General features: G+C 48.7%; 1 protein-coding gene across 4 annotated transcripts in view; it reads left to right on the plus strand.

Moving 5' to 3' along the window:
• Positions 1-332: 332 nt before the first annotated feature.
• PI4KB (phosphatidylinositol 4-kinase beta) overlaps positions 333-20774 on the plus strand; it is a 26067-nt gene continuing 5625 nt past the window's right edge. Inside the window, exons 1-13 of one of the 4 annotated variants that reach the window (XM_042439910.1) lie at positions 333-581; positions 2026-2148; positions 6647-7648; positions 12070-12114; positions 14768-14995; positions 15260-15487; positions 15797-15906; positions 17199-17303; positions 17575-17698; positions 18122-18387; positions 19072-19204; positions 19643-19763; positions 20562-20636. In XM_042439910.1, coding sequence (XP_042295844.1) covers positions 6674-7648; positions 12070-12114; positions 14768-14995; positions 15260-15487; positions 15797-15906; positions 17199-17303; positions 17575-17698; positions 18122-18387; positions 19072-19204; positions 19643-19763; positions 20562-20636 — 2410 coding nt within the window. In that variant the 5' untranslated portion in view covers positions 333-581; positions 2026-2148; positions 6647-6673. The remainder of the gene's footprint in view (positions 582-2025; positions 2149-6646; positions 7649-12069; positions 12115-14767; positions 14996-15259; positions 15488-15796; positions 15907-17198; positions 17304-17574; positions 17699-18121; positions 18388-19071; positions 19205-19642; positions 19764-20561; positions 20637-20774) is intronic. The other 3 variants (XM_042439914.1, XM_042439911.1, XM_042439915.1) reach the window with 3 other exon arrangements.

The following is a 20774-nucleotide window of genomic DNA, read 5'->3' on the forward strand; positions in this document are numbered from 1 at the left end:
TATATTATATTGAGATTTTGTGCAGTCATTTATTTCCCCCACGAACATTATTATATATATATATATATATATATATATATATAGTACATAGAATAGAATATTATATATTATTTAGCCTTGCCTCTTACTCCCCTGTAGACCCATAGACACCCATTGCAAAGCCGAGGGGCGCAATGCGCATGCGCGGTCTCAGGAGTGCGCTCTTCCCCCTCCCTCCTGGAAGGGCTTTTCATTTTCCGATCAGGCGTTTGGCGCGGACACCTAAAAAACCCCATTGCCGCCAATGGCTTCCTCAGGGGTCCTTCGCCCCCCCCCCCGCGTCATGAGGGGAGAAAAAAAAATCCCGACTGGTCTATTGTGAAAGTGGGGTCTGTGTTATTGGCGTTAATATTATTCCCGTCGCCGTTTTGTGTCTGAGGAGGGGGAGGGACCCGGGGGAAAGATCCCTTCAGGCGAACGGCGAGGGCAGCCCTGGCGCGGGGCCTTTGCTGCGAGTGAGACGGAGGAGCCAGGCTCTGGAGGAGCAGAGGGACCTTCTCCTTCTTCTTCGGCCGGAGACGGAGCCTCCCCCATGGGATGAGGTGAGCCAGGCAGGCACTGCGCAGGACGCCCCTGGGGTCCTCCCGACCCTCTGCCAACTGCCCCCAAAGCCCCCTCCCTCCTCCGGCCCCAGAGGCTCATGGGACCAAGACCCTGCCCTCAGCACTTGCCCCTGCTGCAGCTGCCCCAGGGGCTCATGGGAGTTTGGCTCTTACCTCCCATACTCCAGTCCCAAGGGCTCAGGGGGGAATGCCTGCCCCAGAGGCTCATGGGAGTTTGGCTCCTGCTGCCCCAGGGGCTCATGGGAAGACTTCTTGCCCCTTCTCGTGCCCCAAAGGCTCATGGGAATTGGGTTCTTTCCTCCCCAGCCCCAGGGACCCATGGGAAACTGATTGCCCCAGAGGCTCATGGGAGTTTGGCTCCTGCCCCAGAGGCTCATTGGAAGATTACTTGTCCCCCTCTCCTCTTTCCCCAGGGGCTCATGGGAAAGGTTCTTGTACCCTTCTCTTGCCCCAAAGGCTCATGGGAGTTGGGCTCCTTCCTCCCCACTCCCAGGGGCTCATGGGAAAAGCTATCATTGCCCCCAAAGGCTCATGGGAGTTTAGTTCCTGGCCCTGTATCCTCTTGCCCCAGGGGCTCATGGGGAGGTTTCTTGTCCCCTCCTCTTGCCCCAAAGGCTTAGGGGAGGTTGGTTCCGGCCCCAGGGGCTCATGAGAAGGTTTTTTGTCCCCTTCCCTCTTGCCCCAGGGGCTCATGGGAGTTTGGCTCCTGTCCCCTCACCTAAGGACTCATGGGAAAGTTTCTTGTCCACTTCTCTTGCCCCAAAGGCTCATGGGACTTTGGCTCCTTCCTCCCCAGTTCCAGGGGCTCATGGGAAACTCCGTTATTACCCCAAAGGCTCATGGGAGTTTGGTTCCTGCCCCCCCCCCCATTCTCTTGCCACAGGGGCTCATGGAAAACTCTTGCCCCAAAGGCTTTGGCGACTCTAAGGCGAATCTATCACAGGGCTTCCTTGGTAGGTTTCTTCAGATGGGGTTTGCCATTGCCTGAGGCTGAGAGACTGTGACTTGCCCAAGGTCCCCAGACTCATAGTCCCAACACTCAAACCCCTACAGAACATCATAAATATACACGCTAGTTTTATGGTGACTTGTAGTTCATCCAAGTGCTCCTAATGTTTGCCTCCCCCTGTGAGAAGAGGCATGAGGTTGGTTCTCAACTTGAACATAGCATTCTGATCTTATGCAGCAGCTTCCTTCTGAGTTTTCACTTAACCATGTTGCCAAGGAAGCAACCAGCAACCATGCGTTCTCTTCTCTCTCACTCCAAACTCATACCTATCAAATATCTTTCTGGGCTGCATGACAAGGAGGCCAAATCCTGCCAAACAGGTGAGTGGCCCTGAAAGGCCGACCTTCCCTTGGCCGGCGGCAAAAGGACCCATGCTTTTTTTCTGACGTATTCTGTTTCTCCTCCTGCCCTCAGGTGCCTAGCGTCGGTGCGGAGAACCCCTCTTAGACTCCATCTCCGGAGATGGCCGACTCGGCCACTGTTGCGGTCCTGCATCTGAGGAAGGGCCGGCTGCCCGGTTGGACGAGAATGAGACAGGTAAGCGATGGATCGGGACTCTGCTTTTGTTTGCAGCGTCTCTGGTTTGTATTCTCCCTGGATTTGCAAGACGAGGGTGGGAAGGTCTCAATCGATACTTGAACTTGGGGAAAAGTGTGTATGAATCCTCTCCGTAGTCTTGCATGTAAAATATCCTCCCAGTAGGACAAGGAGGGTGATCCTACTCATGGTGTGTGTTGTGAACAGCGAAATGGGTTTCCACCTCTAGCAGACGCTGCATCTCCAAATACAGATTCCTCTTTCTGTGATATTCCAGCCAGGAAACACGACAGGAGCCACACTTCTTATGGCTGCGCTCAGACGTCGCCTCCGCTCCTGTGTGACTCAGTGGCGACGGGAATCCGTTCAGGCTTGCCCCTTGTTGTGTGCCTTTTGTAAACCCTTCTGTAGTTAGTGAAGAACACGCAGACACATAGCCAAACCTGTTTCCTTGTCCGTGTCGCAAGAGCCTTATACTGGTTTGCATCTTGTTGACTTTCCTACCTGACACTTTGCACTTCATGGGTCAAGATGACTTAGTTTCACCTTTCTGGAGAAGTGGGAATTGAAATCCCATAGGGCACATGGGCTATCCGGACTTAAAACCATGGAGCTGGAAAGGGTCCCAAGGGTTATTTGGTTCAGTGTTTTTTATCTTTGGTCTTGTAGATATTTTGGATTTCACTTCCTCAAGGTCTCAGACATCTTAGGTAATGGACAGGGATTCTGGAAGCTGAAATCCCAGTTATCTGGAGGACCAAAGTTTGAGAGCCGCTGATCTAATCCAATGCTTCACCAGTGTAGGAAATCATAAATGAAGCATCCCTAACAGGTGCCCAGCCTCCGTTTAGAGATTTCCAAGAGTCCATTCCAGCCGAACAGCCATTACTTTCAGAACGTTCTTCCTAGTGGAATCTCCTTTTCATGTGATTTGAATCCATTGGTGTCTCATCCTTTGGAGCTGCAGAAGCAAGCTGCAGAAGACAAGCTCCATCTTCTGCATGAGCTCCTCTCAGATACTCAAAGATGGCTCTGTCATGCCACCTCTCCAAGTTAAACACCCCCAGTTCCCTCAGCCTAGGCTTTGACTTCCAGGCCTTTTAGCATCTTGCTTCCCTTCTTTTGGCCACTTTCCTGCTTGCCAGCAGCTTGTTCTTAAACTGTAGCTCATTCAGTGATCGTGTCGATCAGGAGAATCCTAGCACTATCCAAACAGAACTTTTCCCAGAGAGAAAGAAAGATCACCAACCACCCAGCAAACATAGGCTACAATGTCAGAGCTCAGGGAAGTTATTTCTTTGGACTGTGGAGCCCAGAATTGCGTATTTCTGATGGATAGTGGTGCACATCAGACGGCTGTCTTCTGATTTTCAAGCAGTTTATTAATGTGAAGTTGGAGACAGAGACAGGGCTATACCACAGTGCTAGGAGTATGCATTTTAAGCCCAGGCAGCAAAGGAGAACGGCGTGCTGAGCCTCTCTGGGATGGAGGCGGCAAGGGGTGGGATGGATGTACAGTAAATCTGCAAAATGCTGAGCGCAGGGAAAAAGCTTTGCGGCCTGATGGGATCCAGATGTCTGCTGCTTATATCCAGGGGTGTATGTGTCAGTTTGGCAGGCCAAAGCTCTTATGCAATGCGTATTGAACTCAGAGGGCTACCTCATTGTCCTTCCCCTAAGTTTACGTACGGTGCCGAGGGATTTGGAGTGCGCCCAGGGCGGATTACACCTTTTAGAAGTGAAGGAACGCATTTTCCAGAAGGACACTATGCATGCCGAGTTGGAATTCTCTTCCCTTCCCTCTGTCGTTGTTGTTGTCTTTAAATCATTTCCAATTTAAGGCAACTCTCACAAAGTTTTGGCAAGATTTGTTCCAGGGAGGTTTGCCATTGCTTTTGTCATAGGCTGAGAGAGTGCAATTTGGCCAAAGTTTCCACGGCTAAGCGGGAATTCGAGCCCTCGTCTGCTGGAGTCCTGGTCCAACACTCAAATGTTCTACATGGTTTTACCTTACAAGGTTGTTGTAAGGGAGAGGTGACAAGACTCCGTATGCTGTAGTGTTTGAGCCTTGGTCTACAACTCTGCAGACCAGGGTTTGAATTCTTGTTTTTGAATGCCTGGATGCTCTTGGCATTCGCTCATCCTGAAAGGAAGGCAAAGGCAAACTGAACAATTCTTGCCAAGAAAACCCTGTGATAGGGTTGCCTTAGGGTCACCATAAGTCAGAAACAACTTGAAGGCACGCAACAACAACAACAACAACAAGGAAGGGGTGGGAGGAGTGAATTGTATCTCCTGGAAGGTCGCAGAATGGCAGTCCCCCTTTGAAATAGGCTTTGGGGCCTTTGTGCAATGGCCATACTTGCCTCCCTCCTCAGGATCAGCTAGAGTAACAGCAGCCAGGCTTGAGTAGCCTGGAGTTATTCCCTGCAGCGTTCCATGGGAGAAATCGACATGGAAAGGAGACGAGAAGGACAGACAGTTTGGAAAACTCCTGCTTTTACAGACCGGAACCGTGCACTAGATAGGCCAGGAAGGTCCCTTCTTGAGCTAATCTCTGGATTACCCCGAGGAAAACAGTGTGCATCTCCTTGTCTTGCTGGCACACATGAAGAGGGAGAGATCACAGAAAGCAGAACAGCTCAGAAGCATGTGATGAAAGCAGCTCGCTCCGTAGGTTGCTCCACCTCCGGTGGGGGTTACATCACACGTTAAGCTGATAAACTGGCTATCTGTTCTTGAATAAAACTCTGCCCTTGAATTGGCAAGCGGGGAGCGTTGGGGAGGCATTCCAATCAAGACCCTGTGCGCCAAAACCATGCCCTGCCTGGTGCTTGAATGGGAATCATTCTTGGGAGGTGGGGAGCCACTGAGTAAAAGCTTCCTTTCCAGGGCAGAGATTAAGCCTTGCTCCGGCTGCTGTGTGGGTGACTTTGCCTAATCCCCAGATGGAGTTGGAGCCAAACTCCATTGAAATGGCTCTAAGTCGTAATGTTTTTCCCCTGAATGATCAGATGTCAGCTTCCCCAGCCTGGTGTCCAAAATCAAGCCACCTCAGGGATAATGGGAGTTGTCATCTAACCTGTCTAGTGAGCACTACTTTAGGGAAAACTGCTATCTGGGAATGGGTTTCCACAGGTTTGCCAGTCATTGGGCTCCTTTCCTTTATTCTCATCCTCTGCATAGATCAGGGGTGATAGCTGGGAAGAACTGAGCTTTGGAGCACTTTTTAGGACTCATTGGGCAGAGCCCAGGAACAACAGGCTTTGCTCCTACCTTTCTCAGGCCTTCCCATCTGCCAGTGGACCTTGGAGCACCTTTCCTCCTTGGGCCTCCTGTAGATCTTTCTCAGTTCAACGTCTACCTTCCCCTCCTCACTTCATCTAATGGGATTGCATCTGTACAGTCATCCCTTATGATTCATGGGGATCTGTTCTCTCACACACACACACCTCGCAAATTAGAAAAACTGCACATATTGGAACCCCATTGTTTTTAGTGGTCGCACACTCCCGCAAGCACGCTTGCCTTTTTGTCCCTGCTGGCTTTCCATCTTCAGAAATTCAAAACCATGAATGGAAAGTTTGTGAATCTGGAGGGACGACTGTATTTCTTTTTTTATAAAGCCCTATACAGTTCAAGTAAGGGTTATTTGAGGGACCATAGAATCGTAGTAACATAGAATTGAAAGGGGCCTCATGGGTCATTGATCAAACTCTCTGCTCAATGCAGGATCTAGAGCAGCCTCAGCAAACAGTTTTCTAGCCGCTTTTTGAAGATGTCCAGAGAAGGAAACCCCATCATCTCTATTAGGCAATTGGTTCCATTGCAGAACTCCTCTCACTGTCAAGACCTTTCTTCTTATGTTCAGTTGAAATCTCCCCTCTTGTAACTTAAATTGTTAGACCCTCAGAGGCAGCAAAGAACCATATGCTTCCATATAAACCTCTGTATGATTTCAGATCTTCTGGGAAGGCAACTCCTCTCTGTTCCTTTACCCTTACAGATACACTGTTCCTACATGGGAGACCCAGACTCTGCAACACCCTTCTTAGCAAAGCTAAGCTGGTTCCCTTCTTGCTATCTTTCCACAAGACCTTTTAATTCTCCCATGTCTTTCATTTTTTTTTAGGGGAAACAGGCCCAGAACCTGTGGGATCTGAGTAGAGCAGTTCAGGATAGAGGATAGTCGCTGTGAGTCGAGGCCAACTTGACTCGAAGGAAGTTAACAACAGACTACAGGCCTTGCATAATGTGCTGGACTTTTATTTATTGTTGTGGTTTTAAATGGTTTTATATTTTTGACTTGTGCTAATTTTATGATGGTTTATTTCCTTTTTAATTTTTGTAGGCTATGAATTTTTTTAACTACGTTTTAACTTTTGTAAGCCAAACTAATAGTCTCAGACTCTCAAATTAACAGTAATGGTATTTATAATATTTTATGCAATCCAATGCCAATGGCATCTCACTCCAGTTTTCCTGCCTTCCACTCCAGCTTTGAAGAAACACCACCGCCTAGGATATGAGCGACTCCACCGTAGACTCCTCACCATCACCCGAGGAAGCTTCAGGGGAGATGCCGGCAGCGGCGGCACCAGGAACACCCCCCCAGGGGAACGGTGGGGGCACAGCGACGGCACTGGGGGTCATCACGGAAGGGGTGGGTGAGCTGGCCGTCATTGACCCTGAGGTGGCCAAGAAAGCCTGCGAGGAGGTGCTGGAGAAAGTCAAGCTGATGCACTGCATCTCGCCTGATGGATCCATCCGGTTGCGGGAGGGCGGGGGTTCCCCGCGGCACCTCGGCCCGTCCCTGCCCAACGGGGAGTGCTGCGAGATCCGCTGTCTGGACGACCCCCCGGAGGACAAGATCCAGGAGGAAGAGGAGCAGCAGCAACAGGAGCAGATGCCAGCAGGGTTCAGTTCGGTGAAGAGTGCCCGTCGCCGGCAGAAAAACAACTCGGCCAAGCAGTCGTGGCTGCTGCGTCTCTTTGAGTCGAAGCTCTTTGACATCTCCATGGCCATCTCATACCTGTACAACTCCAAGGAGCCCGGGGTGCAGGCCTACATCGGGAACCGGCTCTTCTGTTTCCGGAACGAGGACGTGGACTTCTACCTGCCGCAGCTGCTCAACATGTACATCCACATGGATGAAGATGTGGGGGACGCCATCAAGCCGTACATCGTGCACCGCTGCCGCCAGAGCATCAACTTCTCCCTCCAGTGCGCCCTCCTTCTGGGGGCCTACTCCTCTGACATGCACATCTCCACCCAGCGCCACTCCCGCGGGACCAAGCTGCGCAAGCTGATCCTCTCGGATGAGCTCAAGCCAGCCCAGAGGAAGAGGGAGCTGCCGGCCCTTGGCCCAGCACCTGACATGGGCCTCTCGCCGTCCAAAAGGACTCACCAGCGCTCCAAGTCGGACGCCACTGTTAGCATTAGCCTCAGCAGCAACCTGAAGCGGACGGCCAGCAACCCCAAAGTGGAGAATGAGGATGAGGTGAGAGCCAGGGTTTCTGAGTACTTCCCCCCAGACGTTGTTCTTGACTTGGTTTGCTGGGGAGGAGGTTTATTTCTTGGATTTATATCCTGCCTTTCTCCCAAAATGCTGCAACATCTGTAGTGGTTACAGGTTTTCACGTAAGCTCTGACTTAGGTTACTATATGACAGGGTTTTCTTGGCATGGTTTTTTTCACAGGGGGGTTACCACCATGGCCACCTTCTGAGGCTGAGAAAGTGTGACTACTTCTGGAGTATTAACCCAATACTCAAACTACTAAACCAACCTTGCTCTATCCTGAAGTATGACTGGTTTTTAACATTGTCAGTTCTGGGTTCTTTGGTCAGATTCCTGGATTGTAATGTTATGTTTGTCCTCTACTCTTCAAGCAGCTTAAAGTTAAAACCAGAACTGGTGAAAGTGACTTTTTGGTAACAACAGAACCCTTGCCAGCCAATATGTCCCCCAGTTATGGTGCTCAAGGAGTCCTTCCTCCTTCTCGTCTTCTCCTTTTTCTCCTTCTCTCATTTCTGTTCTTCCTTTTCTTCAAAACTGAGAGTTGAAGCATCTTGCAGAAATTAAACCTAATACAGATTAAAAACATTAATGTTTCCAGGCTCTGGATGGGTAGCCCTGATGAATCTCAACATTGGTGGATGTAATGGGAGACCTCTGGCAACTCTGTGTAAAATTACAAGTTGGAATGTAATACCTTTCTCCAAAAAATTAAGTGAGAAGCTGGGAAGCTCTGTCTCAGGGCCCCTCCAGATATTTTCCAGGCCTTCTCTGATGCTATTCCCTTCCAGGCCTACAGTCTTGTGCTTTGTTTGAGCATTCGGTTTCCCTCCTAGGGTGTCTATAGTTCACAAACGCCCACCGCCAAACTAGCAAAGGCAAGCGAGGGCGGTTTTGGTTTCTTTTTGTGCCTTGCTCCGTGTTTGGGCCTTAGGAGATCATTAGAGAAGGAAAAAAGCCGGGTGGAATTTCAGTCTCGCTGGAGAGTAGGAAATGAATATTTGATGCCACGAAAGAACTTCTCCCCTCCTCCCTCTGCAGCGTTCCTAGAGGAGGATTGGAGTGTGACTCATAGGTATGATGCAGGACAGCTTGAGCGAAACTGGGGCAGAGGGACAGAAGGCAGCTCCTCCAGACAACCGTGTCAGAACTAGAAAACTCTGGCTGCGTTGCCTGTGACCTTTATAACAAGCTGGCTAGGGGATGCTGGGAGTTGTAATAACATCTACAGACTATAGTCATCTGCAGCATGCTGATTTACAAAGAGTGTACATATGTGTGTTTGTGAGTGGGTTTTTTTTCTTCCACCAAGTAAGACCAAGCACCTTGTGCTTGGCTTCCCATCCCAAGTTTCCAGCTGGCAGCAAGCAAAAAAAACCCAAAAAACAAAAAACCTGTTGGCTCAAGAGATGCCAAGTCAGAAATTCACTACTGCTCCTGAACGTTTCATTGTTCATAGGGAGGAACAACAGACCGACACAGAGCCAGAGGAGCCTCAGAGGCCTCCGGTCTCCTGTCACTGGCCATCTGGAAACCAGTGCCCCCCGCTCATGATTAATACAGAATACCACCTTTGTCAGGTTTCCTTTGGCAGCCCTCTGGATCTTTTTGATCAGTGATTGTTGGGACCCTCAACAATATCATGCTTCTCCTCTCATTATCCACATAACCGCCAACATTTCACAGGTGAAAAGCTGGACACATGTAGCCAAGTGTGGTCAGGTCAAGTAGGCACAAGAAGAAGAACATACAAGCCACAGTTTGTTTTTGCCAGAGCCTCCTGGGAAGGGCAGAATTCTGCCCTCTCCTCCCATTGTGTGTCTTTGTGTTACGGCAACCCTAAGGCAAACCTAGTTTAGGATTTTCTTGGCTAGTTTTCTTCAGTGTGGGTTTGTCATTGCCTTCCTCTGAGGCTGAGAGAGTGTGACACTGAGCAGGGATTCAGATCTTGTTCTCCCAGAATCCCAGTCCAAGACTCAAGCCATTACAGCGTACTGGCTCTTAAAAAGGCCGGAGGTTTGTCATTGCTTTCCTCTGAGACAGAGAGTAAGCCTCTGCTCCGGTCCTGTCTTCCTCTCTTTCTGCTTCCCTCCACCTTTCCTAGCATTATTGCCTTTTTGAGAGCATCATCTCTTCTCATGATGTGGCCAAAGTATGACAGCCTCAGTTTCATCATCTTGGCTTCCAGGGAGAGTTCAGGCTTGATCTAATCTAGAAGACATTTCTTGGTCTTCTTGGCCACCCATGGCATCCTAAGCACTCTTCTCCAGCACCACATCTCAGTTGAACTTTTCCCTATCTGCTATCTTCTCTGTCCAGTTGTCAGATCCATACATCGTGATGGGAAATACAATGGCTTGGACCATCCTCACTTTAGTGTTCGGAGTTATGCACTTTAGGATCTTATCTAGTTCCTTCATAGCTGCCCTTGCCTGTCCTAGTGTTCTTCTTGTTTCTTGACCGCAGTCCTCATTCTGATGAATGATGGCACTACAGTATGGGCAATCCTCTCAGGTTGCGTGATTTGGCCCCAATAGTTTTGCTTAATATGCCGGGGAAGAATGTGATCTTCCTCTGTGTATGTGTGTTTGTCTGGGTAACAAGGGCTGTCTCTGTGCTGGAGAGAGGCACCCTCTGCCTCGATGGCGAGGGGGGTCAGTATGAAACAGTTGGTGATTCATCTCCTTGGCACCCCGTCGTCATCAGGCTGCAAGCAGAAAATGCTCATTAATGGCCAGTTTGTAGGAGTTTGTGGGGCAAAGTCCATCCCTCTTGGTTGCTGTGTCACGTCTTGCCCTTCGCCCATAACTTGGATGCACACCTCCCCTCTCTGGTTGTGCTACTCTCTTCCTCTCTTCCACCTCTGATGGGGGCAAGCAGTCTTTGCCACCATCTTCCATTTTCTCCTCCTGAATCTTCAGTTTCTCCTTCCTCATTCAAAATCCTCTGCCCAGGTCTGATGGCCTCCATTCTTCTCCATTAGTCTTCCATGGAGCAGGGGGAGTCTGGAGACCCAGGATGCTGCCCTTGTCCGAAGTCAGGCCCTTAGGGGTCCATCCACCCCACCAGTCTCCACTCTGATCTCTAGTGTCTCTAGAAGGGTTCTTTTCCCAGACCCACCTCTACACTCCTGGGCTGTTTTGTTTTTTAAACAGCACTGAAGAGTTTCCTTTCTGATTAAGCATGGACAGAGTTAGCTTGCCACCCATGCAGGGAATAAAGGGCAAAAGCAGGGAAGTTGGAAGTTGGCCATTGCAAAAGTGGTTCACGGGAGAGAAGCATGTTTGGGAAATGCCACAGAGGGTCACCACAGCCCCCTTATGTTCACTAGATCTACCCCTATTTATTGATTTAAATGTTGTTGTGCCAATTATTGTTGTCCTGCTTATGGGGAGGGGGGGTCTCTCCTTTAAATCCTCAAGGTTCGCTCAGAACATCCTGACTTCAGGTGGCTGGGAAGGGAGTGCTTTGGAGAAGAGATGGAAATCAGTGCAGGCTGTTCCTCTGCTCACAGCTCTTTGCCATTGCCATCTAAGATGGTTAAATCCACATCTAGGGCACAGCCACTTTTCTCCCTCCAACTTGGGATGTCGAAGTTGTACCAGGTTTTGTCTCTGATTTAGGGAGCCTGGCAGCTGGTGATTCTAGATCTCTCTCTTTCTTCTTCTATTTCTCTGTCCCTCTGTTTTTGAGCAAATTGTTTTATTTTATATTTAAAACATTACTGAGATTTTTGTAGACTGGACATATCCAAGCAGCACTCCCATGCCCCTAAGCCAGTGTTTTTCATTATCTTCTCTATCATGCTTCCCACCCTCAGTTCCTCTTCCATTTCCCCAGTGCTTTTTTCATTTGCCCACATGCCCACCTCTTGCCATCCCAGAAGACCTAGGGTGGGGGGGGTCTCTTTTCTTCCCAGTTAAAAGTACAGAATGTGGGTGCCACAGAATGAAGGAGGCTGGTGCTTCTGGAAAGAGGAGACACAGGAGAGGCCAGCTGACCGCTGGATGGCTAAATGGAGCCTCCACACTCTTGAAACATAACCCCTGCTCCTTTGAGCTGCTTTGGGGTGCTCCAGTGCCATTCCTGATGTCCTCCGTTCGATGCAGAACGCTAGGTCTGAGTCCCCAGGCACATGCGGGACTATGGGAAGGAGAGTTGGCAGCAACATACTGGGGAGAGGGTTGCATTTGCTGTGCCAATGGTGGGAAAGCTGGTGTTTCCGTTGCTTGGGCAGAAATCATTTTGGGGAGGGGGGGACAGTTGTAGCAGAGGGGGAAACAAGAGGTTGGTTTTAAACTGTGCCTTTTCTCTCCTCACCTTTCCTCCCTCCCTCAAACCCTTTCCTTTAAAAACAAAAACCCAAAACCACCCACTGCTTCCCTCCCTCTCATCCGTTTCCTAGGAGTTGTCATCGAGTACGGACAGTGTTGATAGATCCTTTTGCTCCGTAAGTGGCCCGCGTGTTCAGTCTGCCCCCGGCCGTTGGGCTGCTTGCCTGGTTTCCCTCCCTTCTTCTGCCTTGTCATTTCTTTTTTGGACGCACTTCTTTCTTTTCGACAGCAGCATTTCCTCTGGGCCGGCCCCACCGTCTTCACCGCTGCCATTGCCCAAAGCTGTCCCGTCACCTGGGCTGTGCAGCTTGTCTTGCCAGAGCAGCGAAGGCAGAGCCATTCTCTCTCCTGCCAACGCACTTTGCTCCCATCCCCAGCGAGCAAATTCTGCACGGACAGTAGCCCTTTTCAGCCTAGCCTTTGGCGGGTGGACTTCCTTAAAAGCCGAGCCGCTTTCTTCCTCTCCACTGCTCACACGCCTCGTGCATGCGTTGCCCGGCTCTAGAAATATATCGCCCATTTCATCGGCCCGGCTCTTGCATGGCACCAGGCACCCGATTTGCAGCCAGGAACAACATCTTGTTTCAAAATTGGGTTTGTTTTTATACCTTAAAATATTTATTACATCCCTTCCCCAGGGCACAGATTGCAGAACAAGAGCAGTCACCCGGTTAAAACAATGTTTTAAAAAACAAAACATTCAGCGAGGTAAAAGAAATCCATGATGTGATAGATCAGGGTCAAACTCTGGTCGCCATACCTCCAAGGCGAAAAAGAGTTGCATTTTAAACTTGGCTGCAGAATGAGGCCAAATTTGGCACCAATGATGCCTCCAAGAATAAAAAGGGCATTGTACAGGCAGGGTGCCAGCGCAAAGGAGTCCCTGTCCCTCATATCTACATGAAGCTTTGCCCTGAGAGGTGAAGCACTAGGGAAAGTGGACGTCCGAGGATGCTTTTGTATCTTTCTTTACCATAGTCTAACCAGGATGTCTGTGAACAGGGGAAAACCAAGTCTCCCTTTCAAGACAGGGCCATAGCTGACATGCCAGCTTAACTGAGTAAATGGGTACCTTACTGTAATTAAGTCATTCTCTCAAGCCTCTCCCCCGCTTTCAAGCAGAGTTATCCATAAAAAGAGGAAATGCTGTTCTCTCGCTACCTTAAATTGTTTTCCTCCCCTTTTGAAATTTTAAGTTAGCACATCGTGTGTTTGGTTCAGATTATCAGCTTCTTCTGTCCTCTGCCCCCTGCCTCACTTTGCATAAAACCAAATTTAATAATCCGTACTTATCTTTCTGTTGCATTTCCCCTTCCTCTTTCCAATCATACCTCAAGTCCTTTCCCAGCAAATAATCCCACCTTCCCCTGATTCAAGTGGGAAGGCCATATATATATATAAGAAGTTGTCAGGGGAGAGGACTTCAGGGATATATTTCTCCCAGTTAATTTCTCCCAGTTAATTCCAGTCACCCGTATCTCACTGGCTGCTAAACTGGTTCTTTCCATTGTTCCAATCAGTTGCATCTCCCTGTCTCTGAAGCAATCCTCTCACTTCTCTCTTGATGTCGGTCCTTGGATTCTTCTCCTTCACATGGGCTTTGCAGTCATTCAAGCTCTTGTGTAATGGAAAACCTCATAGTCCATAGTCAAAAACGTAATTTGCACCCGTGGATCCTGGGGTCTGTTGACACTGAAGTGGGCAGAGAGGAGCAGAGATTTACCTGCTTTTTGTTGATGATTGATTGATCGATTGCAATTATCCTTTTTATTTGCATGCGCCATGATTTACTGAGCAATGATAAGCCCCAAGGAACTGTAAGAGGAGAAGGGGGACAAAATGACCCAGCAGCCTTTGACCCAGCATTCTCCAAATATGCTAGACTATAGTTCCCATCATCTCTACCCAGCAAGATGGTGGCTGTAGTTCCACGCATCTGAAAGGGAGCCACATCAGAAGAGACTTCCATGAGGGAAAAGTCTGAGTAAACTTAAACCTGCTCTTAACTTATACACAAGGGCAATTTATACATGAAGGTATACAGTAATTGCCTCTCTTGGGAAATCTTGGGAGCTGTGACTCCCAAGTGAGCCATAGGCCAGAGATGGGGAAGGTGAGGCCCACAGAATGCTTCTGTGACTCTCAGACTTTGGGGGAATAAAATTGACCATGCCAGCAAATGGTGGACAAATTTGCCCCCATCTTACACCCTCCCCCTCCCACAAGGAAGTGACTTGGAGTTTGTGCATATTTGCAATTATTCCCATTCTTTTCCCTTCCCATCCTCCTTCCTAAGGGAAGCAGCCGTGTCAGGCATTTGGCACTTGCTCAGAGGCACTGTTTTTTATAGGAGTATAGTGGAAGATGGGAGTCTAGGAAGAGCACAAAACAGACGCTGAGGAAAAGAACTTGAACCCAAATCCCTTGCAACAGGGTTAATCTATTGGTAGGCTGAGCTGGCCCTCAAAAGTCCCTGGGTATCGGTTCCAGGAGGTGGATGTGTTGCAGCTGTGAATTTCCATTCACAGGGCCATTAGGAGAAAATAAAGGCCTGAGCTGAGGACCCTCTTTTCCCTAATCCAGCATTATCAAAGTAGAAAAGTTGAGAAACAAGATAACCGAATAGGTTCTTGATGGAGAGTGCTAAGTGGGTTGACATGCCTGCATAGAGGTAGATACAAATGTAATGGCTCCAAGGTCTCTCTTTTTTTCTTCCTCCCTGGATTAAAATGACAAAACAACCACATCATTTCCTCATGCCCTCTGCAGCCCGTCCGCTTGGCCCCCGAGCGTGAATTCATCAAGTCACTGATGGCCATTGGGAAACGCCTGACGACGCTGCCCACCAAAGAGCAGAAGACCCAGCGCCTCATCTCTGAGCTCTCCCTGCTCAACCACAAGCTGCCGGCGCGCGTCTGGCTCCCCACTGCCGGCTTCGACCACCACGTGGTGCGGGTCCCGCACACCCAGGCTGTCGTGCTGAATTCCAAGGACAAGGTAAGGAAAGGGTGGCCCACAACTGGAGCCAGAAAACTGAGAGTGCTTTGGCAGAATCATCATGAGTTGCAATGCATTATTCCCTCCAAGAGATCTCCATTCTCAGGTAGGTGTGTATAGGGAGAAAGGCTCCTTCAAGTACCAGGGTCCCAATCCTTTTAGGACTTTGAATGCCAGTGTCAGCAGCTTGGATTCAGACCAGAAGTGAATTGGCAGCCTCTGCAGTGCAACTTGTGTCTCTTTCCCCGCTTCTCTTCCTCTCAGGCTCCTTACCTAATCTACGTGGAAGTACTTGAATGTGAAAACTTTGATACCACTAACGTCCCGGCCCGGATTCCAGAGAACCGTATCCGCAGCACGCGCTCTGTGGAGAACCTTCCAGAGTGTGGGATCACCCACGAGCAGCGAGCCAGCAGCTTCACCACCGTGCCCAACTACGACAATGACGACGAGGCCTGGTCCGTGGATGATATTGGGGAGCTGCAAGTGGAGGTAGTGCCCCCAGCCCCACCTGGCCTTCTCCAAACTGACTGCTTCATCTAAAATCAGGGAGGGAAGGAGAGTTGGACATTATGGAAATCCAGAAGTCGTCTGGTGTCACGAAGGAGACCTGCCTGACCTTTTCTGTCCCTTTCTTTTTGCCATCCCTGTGTTGCTCCTATTCGCAGGGAAAGCAAGACATTAGGGCAGAAGTGGGAGGCTAGGGGTCTGGTTGGGGGCTGTTCCTTCAAAGGTGCTTCCTCAAAGTGAGGAGGTGCATCCATTTCTTCCCAGACATGTTTTCCATTCTCTCCTTCCCAGCTGCCAGAGATGCACACCAACAGTTGTGACAACATCTCCCAGTTCTCTGTGGACAGCATCACCAGCCAGGAGAGCAAGGAACCTGTCTTCATTGCTGCAGGAGATATCAGGTGAGCGAACGTGTAGGCATAACTTAGAAGATGATGAGTTGAGGAAGAAGGCTGTGGATTTCCCACTGTCCCCCAAGGGTTTCCATCAGCGACTGCCTTGAAACAATATGCAAGAAGAGGGGCTATATAAATTAATACATGTTGAGTATTCCTTACCTGAAAATCCAAAATGCTCCAAAACATTTTTTTTCCTGGGTGACTGAGATGTGACACCTTTGTTTCCGATGATTCATTGTGCACAAACGTCATTTCATGTGCACACTTATTAAAAATATTCTGTGCAAGATTACTTTTGGGGGTGGGGATCCAAAACACTCTTGGTCCCAAACATTTAGGATAAGGGATACTCAACCTGTATGCAAATATGTGCTTATTGTGCACAACTCTGGCTTGTTGTTCAGCTGGTTCCTACTTCCTAATCTGTTCTGCAGATTTTCCCCCCTTGGCATTGCCTGGATTCTTCTAATCTTGCAAACCTCCCTATAAAAACTAAAGAAGATCCTCAGAATGCTTCATTAAAGCCCTGGAGCAAATGCAGCATTTATTCAAGTCAAATGTCTTGCCTTAGAAAATCTGGCCTCTGTTTTATAAAAGAATAAATTTTCTGTAGTTGTTCTGCAGAATTGTTGAGCTTTTTCACACAAAACAGTCCTTTTGAGCCTGTCTTTTTCTCTCTCTCTCATGACAGATTATATATAGCAAGAGAATTGTACCTTTAAACTGAGCACTAGCCAGGGAAGGAAAGAGTATTTCCAATTATTCGTTTCCTCACTTTCTGGTTAAAAATAGGTTTCCCGACTGTCAGGAAACATTCTGGATTTAAAACAAGAGGCGTGAGACTTTTGCACCGTATTCTCCCAGTAAGAGAGCCAGCCTGGTGTAGTGGTTTTAACGTTGGACTGCAACTCTGGAGACTATGGTTCAAATTCCCACTCGCCCCCTGAGGAATCTATCTCAGAGGAAGGCAAAGGGAAACCCCCTCTGAACAAATCTTGCCAAGAAAGTGCCATGATAGGATTGCCATCAGTAGGAAACAACTTCAGTGCGCACAAGAACAACATTGCACAGTATTTGATCACCCTGAAATGTTCTGGAGGATTATTCTGTGCGGAAAACCTCCCCACTCCCCACAAATCCGGTCTCTTTTTCTGCAGTCTTCCAGGAAAACACTAGGCTTGGGGAATGCCAATTCACCAGTCCCTTTTACTGAACACATGCACCCTGCTTTAAACTGCCAGAGAAATCTGCCCGGGGATGCCCCTGACCTTAACCCTGCCAACTTTTGTCTGCAGGCGACGCCTCTCTGAGCAGCTTGCTCACACTCCAACGTCGTTCAAGAGGGACCCCGAGGACCCCTCTGCTGTCGCCCTGAAGGAGCCTTGGCAGGAGAAAGTCAGGTAAGGAGTGAATGGGGCTGGCAAGATACCCTGGAGCCATTGGGTAGGGGCTGAAAATGGAGAAGGGAATGGATGGAGGGAAGGTTTGGGGGTTGTTGTGCCTCCCCCAACACCTTTGGCCCCTTATGCTTTACTTGTTGTTGTTGTTATCCACACCCAAGTGGATCTCAACCCATGGTGACCCAGAGATAATTGGCGTTTCCTGAGTTCCCACCTGGAAATTTCTGAAGTTTAGCCAGCTCTAACTCTCTCCCCTCACTCTTCCTTTCAGGCGGATCCGGGAGGGCTCTCCATACGGCCACCTCCCTAACTGGCGCCTGCTCTCTGTCATCGTGAAATGTGGCGACGATCTCCGGCAAGAGCTGCTGGCCTTCCAAGTTCTTAAACAGCTGCAGGTAAGGGAGTGGCAGCGTGGCTCAGTAGGTAGACCTCCTGAAGGGCATGCAGAAAGGCCCATGGCTGGCTGAGGGATTTTGGGGATTCTCCAAAAACTAATCTGCAGAAGCTCAACTTGGCATGTTTTGTTTTGTTTTATTTTTATTTTCTACATATACCCCTACTTTCTCCTTCCAAGACAACTTACAAAATTTAAAAACAGAAGATGGCTAGAATGTTACATTATAAAAATAGAAAAACAAAACAAATAAACAGTGTTGCTAAAAATCAGTTGTGTAAAAAGCAATTTAAAATACATTTAAAACATGATTAAAAATATGCCAGGATTAAAAAAACACACCATTATCAACTAGCTCTATTAACACAGAATAATCTTTCTTTCTTTCTTTCTTTCTTTCTTTCTTTCTTTCTTTCTTTTTCAGTCCATCTGGGAACAGGAGCGTGTCCCACTATGGATCAAGCCATACAAGATCTTGGTCATCTCGGCCGACAGCGGCATGATCGAGCCAGTAGTCAACGCCGTCTCCATCCACCAAGTGAAGAAGCAGTCGCAGCTCTCCCTCCTGGACTACTTTCTCCAGGAGCATGGCAACTACACCACCGAAGCCTTCCTGACTGCCCAGCGCAACTTCGTCCAGAGCTGCGCTGGCTACTGCTTGGTCTGCTACCTGCTCCAGGTCAAGGATAGGTAAGAGAAAGGAAGAGTCTCTCTGTCTGTTTGTTGGGGTTGTTGGTTAGACCTCTTGACGGGAAAGGAATGAGATAGGGTTGAGTGACCCAGCTGCATGGGAGATGCAGCCCACATATTATCCCAGGGAGTAACCTCACATCACTTCTCCTCTCCATTTATGACAGATTTTTTCAGCCTGTTTTGTTTTGTTTTGTTTTCCCCCTCTTTCTGGGAAGTGGGCAAAGTACGCCACCCCTTTTTCAGGCTGTTTAAACCTTTGGAGCCCTTTTCCATTGAAGGAACACCCGCTCTGGGAAAAGGGGCGAAGGGTTACACTTACACTTACACATTTTGGTTTACTTCATTGGTCTGCACACTGCAGAACTCATGGGAGCCCATCTTCCATTGGCCTTGGCCCGGGAGAGAATATACCCCAATCCAGCTGCCCTGTATATTTCCATCAATAGAAATGTGATTTAATTGCTGGCTGAGGGATAAGGCTGGGTAGAGGTTGTGTAGGGGTCCTGTTCTTCCCCTGGCTATTAGAGGATGGTGGACCCTGCCAGCAAAAGGGCTAGGATGTTACATACTATTTGCTTTATTATTATGTTAGGAAGAGATTTGCTATTTGAACTGCCTTTTGAAATGCAATGCTACACAACTGACAGCTCATTTTTCCTTTTTTGCCCCCTCCCCAAAAAGGCACAACGGCAATATCTTGCTGGACGCTGAGGGTCACATCATCCATATTGATTTTGGCTTCATCCTCTCCAGCTCACCCCGAAATCTTGGCTTTGAGACCTCAGCTTTCAAGCTCACCACTGAGTTCGTGGACGTAAGTTTGGGGAGAACCAAAATTGTGGATCGTCAGGGCTTCGGAGTTAAGGAATGGGTATGAGAGCCAGTGTGGCATAGGAGGAGGATCTCCAAGAAGAGAGGAGGTAGACCACCATACCCCATTGACCCAATGTTCCTGTTCCTAGAAGTGAAATAGAAAGTCTTTAGTGTAAGAACTGTTTGCCATTGGAAGAGGCCGCCTGAGAAAGTGCTGGACTATTATCTTTAAAGGTTTTTAAACAGAAGTTGGATGGGCATCTTTCAGGAGCGCTACAGACTAGATGCCCCTTGAGACTGATCTAAATTGCTTTTGATTATTGAAGAACAACATGTTAGCAGACAGACACCATTTGCTTTTCTCTTTTGGACGCCTCCTCCCCTTCTTCTCTTTTCTTATTTCAAAATGTACTTCTCCCTCCCTGGCTTGAATTCCTAGGTCATGGGTGGCCTGGATGGTGACATGTTCAACTACTACAAGATGCTCATGCTGCAAGGTCTCATCGCTGCTCGGAAGCACATGGACAAAGTGGTGCAGATTGTGGAGATCATGCAACAAGGTACCAGTCATTGGGGTGGGCTAGAGGTTATTTATTTTTGGAGACGGGGAGTTTCTGAGTGGCTAAAATTTATGAAGAGGTACCTGCATTGTGAAGCTCTTGCAGATGTGTAGAAAATGTTTCCCATTCAAGTGTACCCACCAAGGTTTATCTATATCTTCGCTGCAGAATCCTTCCAGGTTGCAAAGGATTCTGAGAGACAGGTCCAAGACCTGGAATGGAGTCAGGGCTCTCGGGCCCAAAGCCCCAGAATGTTTTGATCAGCAGGGACAATTTATCATGCATCCCACAACCATGCATCCCACAACCCTCCCTCTTCCTCTAAATTTGGCTAACATCCTCCCAGTAGCTGGGAAGAAATACACAGATATGAGCTATCCCTCTTATACTGTACTGCCACTGTGGCCTTACTCCTGAGCAGGCAGTCAAGACCCATTAGCTTTACAAAGACCTCCTCTTCTTGGAGATTGAGATAGCTAGAACAGAATGCTTATTTTTGGGGTGTGGGCTCTCCTTTGAGTGGATGCATTTGTGGGAACCCTCATGAGGAGTGCCTTCACTTCAGACCCAGCCATCTCTGAGCCCAAATGCTTAGCTTTCCCACAACACAAAACCGGTGGAGGTGGCCAGCAGGTTTAAAGAACCTACTCTTTAGTTCCATGAAGGGTTCTATTGAAATCTCCACCACTACATGGACTGTCTTCCTTCAAAGTTGGCCAAAGCAGGCCTAAATGCCAAAGAGTGCTGTTGAGGCAAGCATAGCAAAGGAGATCTTAAAGTAATGAGCGCTTCTATCAGTTTGTCCTCCAGGTTGCCAGCGGTGCTTAGGAGAAACGCAGGAGAGTCAGGGTCCTACAGTAGCGCAGGTCATCTGTGAGTGTCAAGAGCAGCGCGATCAGATAAGTTAAGAACTTCCGTGCTCTTAAACAGAGGCCGCTCTTGTCCAGAGTTTTGGTTAGCCACAGTGGCTGAGGAGACATCTCTGGAATCTGATGAAACACAGCATCATGA

The sequence above is a fragment of the Sceloporus undulatus genome, chromosome 9 (assembly GCF_019175285.1).
Source record: "Sceloporus undulatus isolate JIND9_A2432 ecotype Alabama chromosome 9, SceUnd_v1.1, whole genome shotgun sequence".
Lineage (NCBI taxonomy): Eukaryota > Metazoa > Chordata > Lepidosauria > Squamata > Phrynosomatidae > Sceloporus > Sceloporus undulatus.